Source organism: Adiantum capillus-veneris, chromosome 1 (assembly GCF_014529385.1).
Source record: "Adiantum capillus-veneris isolate H3 chromosome 1, ASM1452938v2, whole genome shotgun sequence".
In the NCBI taxonomy this organism is placed as follows: Eukaryota; Viridiplantae; Streptophyta; class Polypodiopsida; order Polypodiales; family Pteridaceae; genus Adiantum; species Adiantum capillus-veneris.
This window is the reverse complement of record NC_140931.1, coordinates 138,064,080-138,080,900: the sequence shown is the minus strand read 5'-3', so window position 1 is coordinate 138,080,900 and position 16,821 is coordinate 138,064,080. Positions and strand designations below refer to the sequence as shown.

General features: G+C 44.4%; 1 protein-coding gene across 2 annotated transcripts; it reads right to left on the bottom strand.

The window, feature by feature from the left end:
- Positions 1-232: 232 nt before the first annotated feature.
- On the bottom strand, positions 233-6,103 carry LOC147465657 (ribonucleoside-diphosphate reductase small chain-like). Of its 2 annotated transcripts, XM_086521208.1 has the most exons (9): positions 5,820-6,097; positions 5,192-5,352; positions 1,881-1,929; positions 1,675-1,801; positions 1,534-1,599; positions 1,326-1,442; positions 1,024-1,186; positions 868-938; positions 233-767 (listed from the first exon to the last, which is right to left on the bottom strand). In XM_086521208.1, the coding sequence occupies exons 1-9, from the start codon at positions 5,944-5,946 to the stop codon at positions 650-652; spliced, it is 999 nt and encodes a 332-aa protein (XP_086377334.1). In that variant the 5' UTR covers positions 5,947-6,097; the 3' UTR covers positions 233-649. The 2 variants fall into 2 exon arrangements, with proteins under 2 accessions (XP_086377334.1, XP_086377326.1); XM_086521200.1 differs by lacking the exon at positions 1,881-1,929 and having other exon boundaries at positions 1,675-1,831; positions 5,164-5,352; positions 5,820-6,103.
- Positions 6,104-16,821: the final 10,718 nt, after the last annotated feature.

The following is a 16,821-nucleotide window of genomic DNA, read 5'->3' as shown; positions in this document are numbered from 1 at the left end:
GCAAGAATATGTACCCATTGACGAGAAAAGAAGACAACTAACATTCCTCTTTGGAAAGCGAAAGATTGACAGCATTAAAGCCAGCAAGCGTGATAAGCAAGCATCTTTATATCAGAGCATAAATTTCAAGCTTGAGGTCCGATAACTGCTGGCCCCTGGGTAATATTGAGCATTAAGCTTTAATGACGCCAGAACAATGCCACAAGTGCCACAAAAAATTTACCTGTCGCTATGGCAAAAGGGAAGAATTTCATCTTATTTTCTTCTGTTAAGAAAAATGTTTTTGACAAGCCCTGAAACCACTTTACCAGACTAATCTCCTCTAGTCGAAAACCGGAGCAACATTACCATAGGTAATAGTACAAATTATGCAACATCCACTCAAAGCATGCATACTCTTTATATTACAAGGGAAATTTTCCTGCCAAATAGTGAAGGTCTCTCCATAAAGTAGGTAGTATGATGAGCCACAATTTATCAAGGCCAGGGATCAAGTAATAAAATGTAAGCATCCGATGCAATAAATTAAGGTAGGTTGACTGGCTTATATGATCATTTGATGCAAGTAACAACTAGACTAACAACACGCTACAAAATTAAACAGGCAGCTCTCACTCCTGCTTTCTGCAAAGGGTATTATTACATAAGCCTAGAAGTCTTCATCAAGCCTGAAAACGTGCTTGTTGCTGTCTGTATCCCTCAATTTTGCCATTACTGATGCCTTTTGGTAGTCACCGACCCTCCTCTCAAAAAAGTTGGTTTTCCCCCTGCAGCAACAAAGGAACTCTAGTCTAGACATAGCGAGATGCACACACAAACCCAACAGAACTGATAGAAGTTCAATATATTATTATACTACGAACTTACTGAAGAGAGATCAACTCCATCCAGTCGAAAGGGTTCTCTGCTCTAAAAACTTTTTTGTAACCCAACGCGACCTGTGTTAGCTCAATTTTACTACTGGCCAAAGCAAATTGTAAACTCTACTCTTGTTATGCTACAGACATTAATTTCAGCTCTTACCAATAAGTGATCCGCGACAAAATCAATATACTGGCTCATGAGTATTGAATTCATGCCAATCAAGTCGCATGGCAAAGCCTCACAGACAAACTCCCGTTCGATATTGACTGCATCGCACACGATCTCTCTTGCACTCTCCTCTGAAAGCCTATTGTTCAGTAACCTGAAGACCAATAAGCACTAATATATTATATACATATATACCTCTATGAATCCTTTCAAGAGCGCAAAAGGAACTCAGGAAAAGCATGAGAGTAGTGATCATCAGAAATTCTATAAAACAGAAATGATGAACTACTTGCCTGTACAATAAACAAGCAAAATCGCAGTGTAAACCCTCATCCCTTGAGATCAGCTCATTTGAGAACGTCAAGCCCGGCATTAATCCTCTCTTTTTCAACCAAAATATGGCGCAAAAGCTGGATTAGCAAAGAAGAGACACGATTAGTGCAAGGAGAAATCCAGTTTTTGGTCGAGAATCTCTACTAAATAGATTGCATGGTAGGCTACCTTCCAGAGAAAAAAATTCCCTCTACGCAGGCAAAAGCAACTAGCCTCTCACCAAAGCTTGTAGCACTGGAAGAATAGAACATATCAAATTAGCATAGGATTTCCATCACAAAAAGAATGATGCCCATGCCTCGCAATTACCTGCCAATCCAACGCATGGCCCAATCAGCTTTCTTTGCGACACAGGGAATTGTTTCCACGGCATTGAATAACCTTTCTTTCTCCTTCGAGTCCTTAATATATGTCTCCAACAATAGGCTGTATAATTCTGGCAAGACATTGTCGTGCATAAACAGTCCTGGCCTACAAACAGGAATACTCAGTTTAAAAAGAAGCCATAACCTTACCAGAGTGAATATTTTCAATAGCTATTTGAAAGCCATAAAAAGCGCGTGCCTGCAGAGCATAAAGGCAAAGGATTACAAACCAAGCTGAGCTGCAAGTATCTATTAATACTTTATCCCATCACAAACAAGAAAAGAATCTTCATGCAACCTCCATATCTCCCTATGACCAAGCCAAAATCCATCAGCTGATTCATTGCGCATATGGACTTGCAATCACACGTTTTGTTGTGCCTTTGCAGGAAATAAAGGAAAAATCTACTACTCTTTACAGAAATTATTGGCAAGAAACTTTGTTTCTAATCTGTATCATTCATCCTCACAAGTTCTTCCATTGGCAACAGGTTTTTTTGTACATGTACCTTCATACGGGTCTGAACTCACAAAATATGAGAAGGGCTAAACATGTTGGGGTAAAGGCATTATGCCTCTGCCTGCAACCGGGCAGCCGGCCGCGCGCTCACTATGTGTACATCCTTCCTTTATTCTTCATATACCAAAAGAAAAAGGAGCTCCCTCTCTCCTTCTTGAGAGAAGCTCCACCCGCACTCTCTCTTGCCTCTTTCCTCTCCTGCACCACGCACTCACCCATCCGTGTATTTTAACCGGTATCAGAGCCGTGGCAGTGATAAACGACGGTGCACTCCCCCCTCTCCGGCAAGCTCTCGGCGGCGGCTATGGGAGCTTGAGGCTCGAGCTCGATGTTCCCGGATCCAACAAGGAGAAGGCGGATCGGTGACGTCGGGAATAGATCCGGCGGAGCTCGAAGCTCCCGGCGTGTGCAGCCCCCTTTGGAGCTCAAGATGGAATCTTGAGGAGGTCTGGGTATCTGCAATAGGAATCGAGCAAGCAGGGAAGTTGAAGATCTGCATAAATTTAACAACGAGCAAAGCTTGGAGATTCAAGGCTCCAGGGAATCGAAGAGAGCTTTGAAGTTTGTAGAGCTTGAAGGAGGCAAAGTAATCGGGCAGAGCTTGGGAGCGAAATCAAGCAGGAGCATTGGTTGTGTGGTGGTGTGTGTGCACACACACACAATGCACATTGCAACAGATTGAAGTCGGGTTCTGTAGTCAAAAATCGGCTGCAGATCTGTAGAGCTGGGCAAATTCAAAGCCTTCTAGGCAGGCTTAGAAGGCAAAGGGAGTGCAGCAGTACAGGCATCTGCAAAGCTTGGAATCTCTGCAGAGAAATGACAGAAAGAATCGAAAGCAGGGCCGAATTAAACCACCAAGGCAGTGCTGGTAAAAGCGCAGTAAGACATAGCGGTGCAACGAGCAAGGGAGGAAAGAGCAACAATAGTCCGCAGCGCTGGAATTGCAGTCCGGCAGCCACAGTAGCACAAAATTGCAGAGCTCACGCGCAACGCTGGGGAGGCTTTCTTCATTTTCTGAGTATCTGAAGCAAGTAGGCCAGCGTTGAAAATTCACAAAGCAGAGAAGGGGGAAATAGAGGGAGTGAGTGTGTTGCGCGCACGCACAGTGCACACACACACTCACTACAGAGATAGGACAGATAATTATTTTTTCTTTGTGAAATTAAAAAGAAAGGTTTTTTTTTTAATCTCTTCAGGCCCCTTCATGCAGAGAAAAGGGGCTCAAGCACAGGCGGCCAAAGTAGATTACACGAGCAGCTAGCACAGGGGCGAGTGAGCCCGGGCATCACCCGCCATCGGCCCGACATCCCCGGCAGCATACTCTCTACGGCATTGACTACCGGTTTTCTAGTTTTTCAGCGCTCTTCTCGGCATTCAGGGCTTTGACATCAGAGATTTGGCTAGCGAGATGCATTGGAGATCACTAGTAATTGCCACGGGAGCCCAGACTGGCTTGGTATATCCTATGCATGTATTTGAAGTACGAGACAATATAGTCTCGGTTTTATTGTTGGCATGCGTTGAGTGAGGGACGAGATGTGTATCCTTCGCTAGTGCGCTCTAGTATACTCAGGAGACAGAGCATGTAGCTATGCAAGACATACCAGTAGACTCTATAGAGATACGAGGTAGAGCGCTCTAGTGAGACAGCAGGTGTCATCAAAGTTTGTGCAGATAGAGGTAGAGCGGGTCTGCTACCTAGAGACACAGACAGAGATGTCGGACATAGAGTTCTTTGATATGCTCATGCTAGAGACTAATGAGTTGATGCCAGGACACACAATTCCGCCTATGGATGAGAGGGACATAGACATCCCCGTGTCGGTGATGACACATCCATACGTGATGAGCAATCATGATGGTGCAATGCATGCACATAGCGTTGAGGAGACTAGTACGGTCAGGTTTGCGTACATTTGTCAAAGCTCGGACGTCTCATGTACGACGCACTAGTGTCCACGCTCGATCTAGCAACTCCATTGGGAGCATTTGTAATAGGGATTATCCATAGGAGGGATTATCAATCATACGATGACTGAAACTAGCATAATGCATTGTGGAGCTATGCAAACCGTACACAGTTGGCTGGGAATTTGCATGCGGGCTCTAGCGTGGATGCGCACGCTCGCCTATCACTACAGCCGATATGGCTGCATGTAGATCGAGTGAGCGAGCCAATGAACGTAGATTGAGAGAGTCTCTCACCTATTTTCTTGTACATACTAATAGTTTAGCTAGTAGAACCCACTCATCGGCACATCGCCTTTAAGTAGAAGGTGGTTGGGGTAAAGCCCACCCACTGTGTGTACATCCTTTCCTTATTCTTCATATACCAAAAAGAATAAGGAGCTCCCTCTCTCATGTTGGAGGGAAACTCCACCTACACACTCTCTTGCCTCTTCCCTCTCCTGCACCGTGCACACACACATCCGCACACTTTTAAAACGCTCGCACAAAACAGACAATGACGTAGCACCCATGTCTATATTAAACAAAGAAGATTCAATCTGACATTTAATAAAAGACTAGAACACATTTTTTTTTTTAAATATTTGTTTATATTTATTACATGCCCTGTCTCAATGAATCAAAACAAGCAACTATATGCAATGTCACTTGGTAAGATCTCAATGAGATGATTGAATCGAAACAAGAAACTATAAGCAATGTCAGTCAGTAGGGTCTCAATGACATAATTGAATCAAAACAAGCATCCGTATGCAACATCAGTCGGTGACAAAATTAGTTCATATCTTTCCCTGGTTCTTCAATAAAATGGTCAAAGAAAATGGCTCCAAAACATTGCCACACCCAGCTTTTGTAAAGTCTATGGGCAGAAGCACTCTGTAACTTTGAACAATAGATCTAGATTGCACACTGAAGAGAGCCCACATTTGTTCATTCAAAAATGACCTGGGGGCGGGGTGGGGAGGGACTCCACCTCTGGAACTTGTACTTCATTCATGAATCGGACAGCGAGATTCTCGAGCACGATACCATCAGAAGCTGCAAAAAATGCTAGCACATGGCTTATAAAATGTCTCTCCCCGTCTGTCAACCCTAGCCAATGCATTTGATCATTTGAAAGGTCCACTTCCTCGGCTGCATGCAAGGCATAAATCATTGAGCAGAACAAGAGTTGATAACAGGCATATTGCAAGAAACGTAACTAGCACAATCAGAAAACCCTCAAAGGTCTCAATGAGTCGGCACTATTCACGATTCTTTTCCTGCATCTCAAGCTTATGGCATACTCATAGTCCATGCTTTCTTGAAATTGCTGACACGACTGAAGTTCACTATGTCAAAAAGTATTGTATCCTCAATAAAAACAGATTTTTGACCCTTAAATGAGTAACAATGCCCTGGGACAATTGTTTTTCCTCCCTGGGACAATTGATGCAAAATGCTGGTGCAGAGTGCTCACATAAACTAGCCGAGTTTTTGATAGGCATGAGAAAATCCAATTTGTGGCCTTGCTCTTAGCGCCCACCTCTCCTTCAGCGAGAGAGAGAGAGAGAGAACAGACAAATGCAGAGAAAAATACACCATCAATACAAGTAGTTCACCTGTCCAGAAGCTTGCCAGCGCCTTTTTGTACATCTCCCAGATAGCAGGATATTTGATGGGGAACATACAGAACCTCTGCGGATTGTCCGCAAGTAAAGGCTCGGCCAGCTCCGTCGTGGAAGGCATCGCTCGGTTTCTCGCTCTCTCTGTGTATGTCTTCAAATTTTGGGTGGCATAGCGAGAACCTCGTACACCCTTGGAGATGGCGAAGATTATGCGCGTGTGCGGTATATAATTTGAATGCCTATGTCGGTTTTGAAGAGGAAACTATCTGTCTATCTATCTATCTATGTAACTCTATTATGGAAGAGGAGATTCAGGGCTGCCACGTGGCTCAAGGAGAGGAAAGTGAGGCGAGTGGCAAGCCGCCTCTATGTAACTCTATTATGGAAGAGGAGATTCAGGGCCACCACGTGGCTCAAGGAGAGGAAAGTGAGGCGAGTGGCAAGCCGCCAGGATGAGGACCAGGTGCCGGAGTGGGGGAGTGCCACAATGCTTGGAGGAAGCCCCCAACTGTCAGGCGAGTGGGGGAGTGGAGAGAGACCATTCCATTTGGCGAGCTCCTGTTGACAAGCAGGAGAGAGAGAGAGAGAGAGCATTTCATTTGGCCAGCTATGGCGAGCTATTGTTGATGGGGAGAGAGAGAGAGAGAGAGAGAGAGAGAGAGAGAGAGAGAGATCCGTTGCTGCTGGTGTTCATCTAGGACAGAGCGCACCTGCAGCTAGCTGGGAAGGACCAGACTATCACCAAGTATTTAGCCTGTGTGTGTGTGTGTGTGTGTGTGTGTGGCTTTCGGCTTTATTGCATGGCCTCTCTCTCTCTCTCTCTCTCTCTCTCTCTCTCTCTCTCCCCTGCAACAGGAGCTCGCCAAATGGAATGGTCTCTCTCCACTCAAGCTATCTCAGCAATCAGAAGCCGCAGAGAGAGAGAGAGAGAGAGAGAGAGAGAGGGCATTTCATTTGGCCAGCTATGGCGAGCTGTTGTTGATGGGGGGGGAGAGAGAGAGAGAGAGAGAGAGAGAGAGAGAGAGATCCGTTGCTGCTACTAGCGAGCTGGTGTTCATCCAGGAGAGAGTGCACCTGCAGCTACCTGGGAAGGACCAGACTATCGCTAGGTATTTAGCCTCTGTGTGTGTGTGTGTGTGTGTGTGTGTGTGGCTTTCGGCTTTATTGCATGTCCTCTCTCTCTCTCTCTCTCTCTCTCTCTCTCTCTCTCTCTCTCTCTCTCTCTCTGCGGCTTCTGATTGCTGAGATAGCTTACATGACCCGCCATTGAACACAATGAGGTTGAAGGCTGAATTAGTAGTCGATATTACCAAACAAGGCGATAAAGCAGAGTTTCGGGCATATTGTTGAAGGCGAAACTGTGTGTGTGTGTGTGTGTGTGTGTGTTGGAGACACACACACACACACACACAGAGAACGAGATCAGGCTGTGCATGCGAATGATTGAAGGCGAAACAGAGTGTGTGTGTGTGTGTGTGTGTGTGTGTGTGTGTGTGTGTGTGTGTGTGTGTGTGTGTGTGTGAGAGAGAGAGAGAGAGAGAGAGTGTGTGTGTGTGTGTGTGTGTGAGAGAGAGAGAGAGAGCCAGCTGGCCCTACATAACCTACGTATGCAGGTGGCGAAACAGAGAGTGGAGAGGGAGCCTTGGGTTCATGCGAGAGAGAGAGAGAGAGAGAGAGAGAGAGAGAGAGAGAGAGGCCCTCCACGTCATTTGTAGAAATAAGTCAGGGCAACGGGAAAAGGAAAAATGTAATGTGATGCCGCTTTCAATTCCCAAAATGTGTCTCAGCGTACTGTGATGTTGGTTCAAGGCAACGGGAAAAGGAAAAAATGTGTCTCAGCGTAATGTGATGTTGGTTCTGGGCAACGGGAAAAGGAAAAATGTAATGTGATGCCGCTTTCAATTCCCAAAATGTGTCTCAACGTACTGTGATGTTGGTTCAAGGCAACGGGAAAAGGAAAAAATGTGTCTCAGCGTAATGTGATGTTGGTTCTGGGCAACGGGAAAAGGAAAAATGTGTCTCAGCATAATGTGATGCCGTTTTTCCCAAAATGTCATGCCGTTTTCAGTTCCAAAAATGCCGATTCAGGGCAAGGGGAAATATACCGTCTCAGTGTAATGTCATGCCATTTTCAATTCCAAAAATGTCGGTTCAGGGCAAGGGGAAAGGAAAAATGTGTGTCAACGTAATGTCGTGCCGTTTTCAATTCCAAAAATGTCAGTTCAGGGCAAGGGGAAATGTATCGTCTCAATGTAATGTCATGCCGTTTTCAATTCCAAAAATGTCGGTTCAAGGCAAGGGAAAAGGAAAAATAGTGTAATCGGAATAATAACCCATTTTATTTGACATCTCCTCTTGGCAAATTCAAGGAAAGGAATATTGTATGTCTGAGAAAATGATTTTTTGCGAACACTGCTCCATTAGCTTCTATGTAGATCCCTCAACGCACACACGCATTGCACACAATGTTAATGTATAGTCGAAGGAAGTACTCCCTTGCACCTGGAAGCTTTCAAAGGATCATTATTCAAGCCAAGCATGTGAACATGAGAGAGAGGGAACGAGAGGCCATGTATGCAAAATGCAATGTGAGTATGTATGTTCCGAGGGTCGGAAACAAAAGCCCAATAAATTGAAGTGGGGGATCTGGGAGCCTTGGGTTCAAGCACGCGACTCTCTCTCTCTCTCTCTCTCTCTCTCTCTCTCTCTCTCTCTCTCTCTCTCTCTCTCCAACCAAGGACCAAGAAACCTTTAGGTACTTCAAAATTGAATAGGTTTTAGAGAGCCCGTTGTCGCAAAATTGTCCCTTTAGAATATTTGTGACACATGCATGTATCATGCACTACTTTTTTTATGAGTCAATGACCTCTTGGTACTTAGAAAGTACTTGAAATACCCTTAAAATTCAAGTTCCTCTCATTGTGGTGAGAAGGAAATAGTGAATAGTAGTTATATAGATGAGAATGAATCAAGAAGTGGTTCAACTTTCAGCATAGAGATGATAGAGACAATGTTTTCTCAATAAATATATGTATTTATTTTCCCCTCTCTTCCATGTGTGTCTATGTGCAGTAAAATGGACCTAACTTGCACTACACCTATACCTTCTGCATGTGCAACCAATGATGCAAGCTCCTTTCACATAGAAGTATATACTTCAACCACTGATGATGAAGCCATTGTGACATCTCTTCCTCTTCGTAACATGTGTGGTGCAAAGAGGCTAGCCCGGACGTTGGGTGGGCTAACCAAGAGACAAGTTCTTGAATCTCTTGAAGCAATCAAGACTTTTTGCGAGCGGGTAGAGACAACTTAGTTGAGCACTATGGATATACTTCGAACACTTAGCTCTAACAATCAGGTTGAGGGTGGAACTGTGTGGAAGTTGCATGATGAAATGAAAGAGACCCAATCAAAGATCTTGGAAAATCAAGTGCACTTATAGGCAGCCATCGCTCGGATTGAGGCGATGACAGTGAAGGAGTACGAGCGGAAGTGCGACGCGAGAGAGAGTGCGAGAAGAAGAGCACGACGATATGGTGAACTCGCTCTACTGTAATGTGTAGAGCATCGTGAGTTCTTATTAGGTTTTTACAAAAGAATATGTGTACATACCTGGCGGCCCGCCCACTTACCTGGGCGACCACATTGGGCTTTATACACCAACAACCTCCCACTTAAAGTCCAATGTGGTACTTTAAGTGTGAGAGAAGCTAATATACAAGAGATGTAGAGAAGTGATGTACTACCCTACACCTAACTGCTTGCGAAAATGCGCAAAGCTCTCTGAGGGAAGTCCTTTCGTAAGTAGATCAGCAGGATTTTCTGTGGTGTGAACTTTGACAAGCTGAAGTTGCTTATCCTCGAGCATTTCCATGATGAAATGATACTTCGCATCCACATGCTTTGTCTTTGAGTGATAAAATGGATTGCGAGCCAGTTGCGAGCCAATTGTATAACACTTTGACTATCACAATATAACACAGGCATCTCTTCTTTGATTCCCAAATCTGTTACTAGTCGATTAAGCCAAATTGATTCTTTGCATGCCTCTGATGCTACAACATATTCAGCCTCTGTAGTAGGTTGAGTAACACAATCTTGTAATCTAGAACGCCATGATACTGCTCCACCAGCCAATGTAAAGACATACCCTGACGTAGACCTTCGGTTGTCTAAGTCACCTGCATAATTTGAGTCTGTAAAACCCTTTACACTTAGCTCCTGACTCCCATAGCATATACGCATACTCTTTGTAGCTTTCAGGTATCTCAATATTCCTTTCATTGCCTCCCAATGTTTCTTGCCTGGGTTTGACATGTATCGACTTACTACTCCCACTGCAAATGCAATGTCTGGGCGAGTAGCAATCATTGCATACATCAAACTACCCACTGCAAACGCATATGGAATCTTATCCATTTCAGCCTGTTCTTCCTTAGACACAGGACAATCTTGTTTGCTAAGTTTCACATATGGTGGCAATGGAACACTCAATGCCTTTCCCTTCTCCATATTGAAACGTTGCAAAACCTTGTCAATATACTCTGTTTGAGATAACCAAATCAACTTCTTTGATCTGTCTCTCTCAATGCGCATACCAAGTATATGACTTGCCTCACCCATGTCTTTCATGTCAAACGATTTTGCCATCTTTGACTTCAAAGCTGAAATTTCTTCCAAGTGCTTGCCAGCAATCAACATGTCATCCACATACAAAATAAGGATCAGCCAACTGCCATCCTTAGCCTTCTTTGTATATAGACAGTGATCGAACTCACTACGTTTGTAGCCTTGAGAAAGCATAAACTTGTGGAATTTATGGTACCATGCCCTCGGTGATTGTTTTAAGCCATAAAGACTCTTTAACAACTGGCATACACAATCTTCCTTGCCTTTCTCAACAAACCCTTCTGGCTGCTGCATGTAAATTTCCACATCTAAATCACCATGCAAGAACGCTGTCTTGACATCCATTTGGTGCAACACCAAATCTAATATGGCAACCAATGCAAGAAAGCATCTCAATGTAGTCATCTTGACCACCGGATAGAAGACTTCATCAAATTCAATGCCTTGTTCTTGCTTAAAGCCCTTGGCAACAAGCCTTGCTTTGTACTTTGGCTGACTATCATGAGCGGTGATCTTATACCTGTAAACCCATTTACAAGGTAGAGCCTTTTTGCCCCGTGGTAATTTAACTAGCTTCCATGTTTGGTTTTTATGCAGAGCTGTCATCTCTGACTGCATGGCCAATTGCCAATTCCCGGAGTCCTTCATTTGCACTGCTTCCTTGTAACATGAAGGCTCATTGCAATCAGTCAACATGACATAGTTCATAGATGGAACAAACCTATCAGGAGGTCGCGTGACACGTCCAGATCTACGCACAATAGGTGGCTCAAGCTCAGCCACAACCTGTGGTTCCACTCTATCCTGTCCTTGCTCCTCTTGAGCCCTGACATTATGTCTTGCACGTGCAGGTCCATCTTCTTAGAAGACAACTCTTCTAATCTCCTCAACCCTCTCTGGTTTAGAATGATATTTGGATTCATTAAAGTGAACATCATTGCTGCGGACAACGTTTCTGGATTCGGGATCCCAAAGTCTGTACCCCATCTCACCAGAATTACCATAGCCTAGAAAGATGCACTTTCTACTCTTTGGCTCAAGTTTGTTCTTAAATTCCTTTGGAACGTGAGTATATGCCTCACAGCCAAAGACTCTGAGATGCTTGTATGAGGGCATTTTGCCTGACCATACCATCTCTGGCACTGAATCCTTCTGCAAAACCTTGCTAGGAGATCTATTTACAAGATGAACAGCTGTTGATACAGCTTCAACCCAAAACCCATTTGGCAGTTGTGCATTAGACAACATACTTCTGACCTTCTCTTGTATGGTCCTATTCATCCTCTCAGCAACACCATTTTGAGGAGGATTGTAAGGAGCAGTAAGTTCACGTTTTATACCTTTTGACTCACAAAAGTCTTGAAAGGCCTTTGAAACATACTCTCCACCATTGTCAGTGCGTAAGCATTTAATCTTCCTGCCACTCTGATTCTCCACAAGTGTCACAAACGTTTTGAAAACACTAAATGCTTCATCCTTGTGCTTGAGAAAGTAAACCCATACTTCCCTCGAGTAATCATCTATAAATGTCATAAAGTAAGAAGCTCCCCCTAGAGATAGGTTAGGCATAGGTCCACACAAATCACTATGAACAAGTGCTAACTGTGTATCTCTTCTACTGCTTCTATGCTTATGTGGCTGTTGTGTTTGCTTACCATACAGACAATGTTCACAGAATTCAAAATCATTAAATGAAAAGCCAGGCAAATAACCAGAACGAGACAAGATTTCCATTCCCTTCTTGGACATATGTCCTAACCGGCTATGCCACAAAGAAACGTTCGGCTGCTCGGTTACATTGATTACATTTTTAGAGACATTTGATACATAAATCATGTAAAGTCCTCCAGACTTTACTCCATGTGCTACTGTCATAGAACCTTGGATATCTTCCACATGTTCTATCCAAAAGTGGTGACGTAGCCAGCATCATCAAGTAAACCTGTGCTGATCAAGCTCTTTGTAATTGCGGGAACATGTCTCACATTCTTCAGCGTGAAAGAAGAGCCATTCTGAAACTTCAATTGAACATCTCCAACACCTAAGATCTCACATGTCTGTTCATTGCCTAGCCGAACATGATCTTTAGTGGTCACATAAGAAGTAAACCACTCCTTGTTTGGAGACACATGAAGTGATGCCCCTGAGTCTATTATCCAGTCACTCAGTGCATTTCCATCAGATGCTGTAAGAAGAGCTGAGTCCATTGTATTCTTCAAGAAGTAGACGTCTCCTGACACTAGACTGTCATCCTCTGCAACAGTGTTTGTCACATTTATTTCTTGAATCTTCACTGAGGACTTGTTCTTCTCACCAATGTCTTCAGCTTTCTCTTTGCCTTTTTCTGCTTTCCATTCTCTGCAGTCTCTTTTCATGTGACCCTTCTTGCCACAATGGTAGCATTCTATGTCACTCTTGCCTTTAGCACTGCGGGACTTGCTACGAGACTGATTCCTCTTTCCAGCTTTGTACTTTTCTTTGGTCCTTCCCCTGACAACTAAGGCTGTTCCTTTGCCTTTGTCCAGTGTCTTTCTGTTGGTTTCTTCAGTAAGCAGACTTCCTTCTACACCTGCTATGTTCAAACCATCTGGAGGTGCAGAATTACTCAAAGCTGTGCGAAAAGTGTCCCAACTTTCCGGCAATGTGATCAACAGGAACATAGCTCTAACAGGTTCATCAAACTTGACACCTTGAGCTGACAACTGACTATAGATTGTGTTGAATTCATTCAGATGATTGGACATAGGTGTCCCTTCTTTCATCTTCAAGTCAACAAGCTTCTTAAGCCAGTATACCTGTGAAGCTGCACTCTGCTTCTCATAAAGATCACTCAGCTTTAACCATGCTTGATAAGCCGACATCTCGTCTGCTACATTGAAGTAAACGCTTTTTGCCAAAGTCAGCATAATGGTAGAAAGTGCCAATTCATCCATTTCGCTCCATTCATCTTCTTCCATATCTTCTGGTTTTATCCCCTTGAGCTTTATAGGTTTTATCTGCTTCTTTTGTACCAACACGTGCCAAATCTGCTTCTTCCACAATGGGAAATTGGTTCCATCCAGCTTCTTGATATTGTAAAGAGCAGTGTCCTGTGATCCAGCCATAGCTACGCTTCACACTGGTTTACTTTCCTGGGAAAAATTCGACAGAGTTTCCCCTGTAAACTGACCTCTGAACCAATATCAACCTGTCAAATGAACCAAGAAAGCTTCAGATTCTGCATAAATTTCGGCAGTCTCCTTTGTAAAATGGCTCTGGTGTACTAAAAAACAGCTCAAAAAACATTGTCTCTCTGACACTGTAAGCTGCGGGTAAACCTGTCCTGCACCTGTACTGTCTCTCACTGTCCTGTCATTGTCCTATAAGCATAGACTGTGACAATGCCTCAACGGTAGTAAAGCAAAGATGCAATCCCAACTGTCTAACTCACAGTCAATACATCCTAGCTGCCTATCTAAGGGTGCTCGAGGGATCGCTCCAAGACCTGTATCACCAAAAGGATCTCAACATTCGAGAATCCCCCAGCTCAATAAAACCTCACTCGACCCTCAACAAAGGCTGCAGTAAATCTGACAGTACATAGACTTCCCACAAAGTCATACATCCACAAATTTCCCACTATATGCTGTAACCGCTGCGGCGGTTGTTTGCTGCGTGACTCACAGCCAGCAAACCCTCAATAAACATACATCATCTCTGACAATACATCCCATGTGAAGTACCTGCAATGTCAGGATGAAATCTGGAATATCAAGCAGTAAACACAAGCTACCTGATGAACTAGTGGATGTTGCCTACAGTCTGTGTGTAGATGCGCCCGTGTCGTATGTGACACGCCTCCAAGAACTGTGAGCCGTCCTTCGATGTGTAGACAGCCACAAATCAACACTCTGGGAGTGTCGATTACCTCAGCACCTGCAGTCGTAGGCCGAAAAAACCCAAATTTGCAGAGTCGGATCTGCACCTGCTGAGACCACGTAGTCGAAAATGGCCTGCGCAGACCTTTGTCGAAGCCGAACGGTGGCCGAGATGACCTCAAAATGTCTTCGCCTGTCGAATTTCACTCCAATCTGAGCTGGTGACTCTAGCCTCCTGCAGTGCTGCCCCGAGCCTCGATCTGAGCTCTGATACCAGTTGAATGAGTACGAGCGGAAGTGCGACGCGAGAGAGAGTGCGAGAAGAAGATCACGACGATATGGTGAACTTGCTCTACTGTAATGTGTAGAGCATAGTGAGTTCTTATTAGGTTTTTACAAAAGAATATGTGTACATACCTGGCGGCCCGCCCACTTACCTGGGCGACCACATTGGGCTTTATACCCCAACAGACAGGTCTTGGAGTTTCTTGGGAATTTTCGCACAAAGGTCTTGGGAATTTCAGGGGGCCAACACAATGACCAAGGTCGTGCCCTGGGTGAAATTGTGCCCACTTTAAGGAGCACTGTGAACAAACTGAGTGCCTTAACAAAGCTACAGGGTTCTGGGGTTTTAGAGATTCGAGCCGCTTCAAATAAATTGGGCGCTTTAACAAACCTACAAGGTTTTGGAGTTTCAGAGATTCAAGCCACTTCAAATAAACTAAATGCAATTGTCAAACACAATTTGCCAAAGCCAAATAATCGTGTTGGCTATAATGCATGTGAATGAAGTGCAAACCGCTTATGATATATGTACTTAAAAATTTCTTTTCTATCTATCTATGTAACTCTATTATGGAAGAGGAGATTCAAGGCTGCCATGTGGCTCAAGGAGAGGAAAGTGAAGCTGGAAAGTGAAGCGAGTGGTAAGCCGCCAGGACGAGGACCAGGTGCCGGAGTGGGGGAGTGCCGCAACGCTTGGAGTAAGCCCAACCGTCAGCCGAGTGGGGAAGTGGAGAGAGACCATTCCATTTGGCGAGCTCCTATTGACAAGCAGGGGGGGGGGAGAGAGAGAGAGAGAGAGAGAGAGAGAGAGAGAGAGAGAGAGAGAGAGAGAGAGAGAGAGAGAGAGATCCGTTGTTGCTACTAGCGAGCTGGTGTTCATCCAGGAGAGAGCGCACCTGCAGCTAGCTGGGAAGGACCAGACTATCTCCAGGTATTTAGCCTCTATGTGTGTGTGTGTGTGTGTGTGGCTTTCGGCTTTATTGCATGGTCTCTCTCTCTCTCTCTCTCTCTCTCTCTGTGCGGCTTCTGATTGTTGAGATAGCTTACATGACCCACCATCGAACACAATGAGCTTGAAGGCTGAATTAGTAGTCGATTATTACCAAACAAGGCAATAAAGTGGAGTTCATGGCATATTGTTGAAGGCGAAACTGTGTGTGTGTGTGTGTGTGTGTGTGTGTGTGTGTGTGTGACAAAGAGAGAGAGAGAGAGAGAGAGAGAGAGAGAGAGAGAGAGAGAACGAGATCAAGTTGTGCATGTGAATGATTGAACGCGAAACAGAGTGTGTGTGTGTGTGTGTGTGTGTGTGTGTGTGAGAGAGAGAGAGAGAGAGAGAGAGAGAGAGAGAGAGAGAGAGAGAGAGAGAGAGAGAGAGAGAGAGAGAGAGAGCGAGAGAGAGAGAGAGAGAGAGTGTGTGTGTGTGTGTGTGTGTGTGTGTGTGAGAGAGAGAGAGAGAGAGAGAGAGAGAGAGAGAGAGAGAGAGAGAGAGAGAGAGAGAGAGAGAGAGAGAGAGAGCCAGCTGGCCCTACATAACCTACGTATGCAGGTGGTGAAACATAGAGTTGAGAGGGATCCGTGGGTTCATGCAAGAGAGAGAGAGAGAGAGAGAGAGAGAGGCCCTCCACGTCATTAGTAGAAATAAGTCAGGGCAACGGAAAAAGGAAAAATGTAATGTGATGCCATTTTCAATTCCAAAAATGTGTCTCAGCGTAATGTGATGTTGGTTCAAGGCAACGGGAAAAGGAAAAAATGTGTCTCAGCGTAATGTGATGTTGGTTTTGGGCAACGGGAAAAGGAAAAATGCGTCTCAGCATAATGTGATGCTGTTTTTCCCAAAATGTCATGCCGTTTTCAGTTCCAAAAATGCCGGTTCAGGGCAAGGGGAAATATATCGTCTCAGTGTAATGTCGTGCCGTTTTCAATTCCAAAAATGTCGGCTCAAGGCAAGGGGAAAAGGAAAAATGTGTCTCAGCGTAATGTCATGCCGTTTTCAATTCCAAAAATGTCGGTTCAGGGCAAGGGGAAATGTATCGTCTCAGCGTAATGTCATGCCGTTTTCAATTCCAAAAATGTCGGTTCAGGGCAAGGGAAAAGGAAAACTAGTGTAATCGGAATAATAACCCATTTTATTTGACATCTCCTCTTGGCAAATTCAAGGAAAGGAATATTGTATGTCTGAGAAAATGATTTTTTGCGAACACTGCTCCATTAGCTTCTATGTA

What these genes read in the sequence shown, in the direction of transcription:
- LOC147465657 (XM_086521200.1), bottom strand. Translation starts at nt 5,946, where the DNA reads ATGCCTTCCACGACGGAGCTGGCCGAGCCTTTACTTGCGGACAATCCG. An exon ending in GCTGGCAAGCTTCTGGACAG is followed by an intron (nt 5,353 to 5,819) that starts GTGAACTACTTG and finishes CCTTGCATGCAG; the next exon opens with CCGAGGAAGTGGACCTTTCA. An exon ending in GCCATGCGTTGGATTGGCAG is followed by an intron (nt 1,600 to 1,674) that starts GTAATTGCGAGG and finishes CTATTCTTCCAG; the next exon opens with TGCTACAAGCTTTGGTGAGA.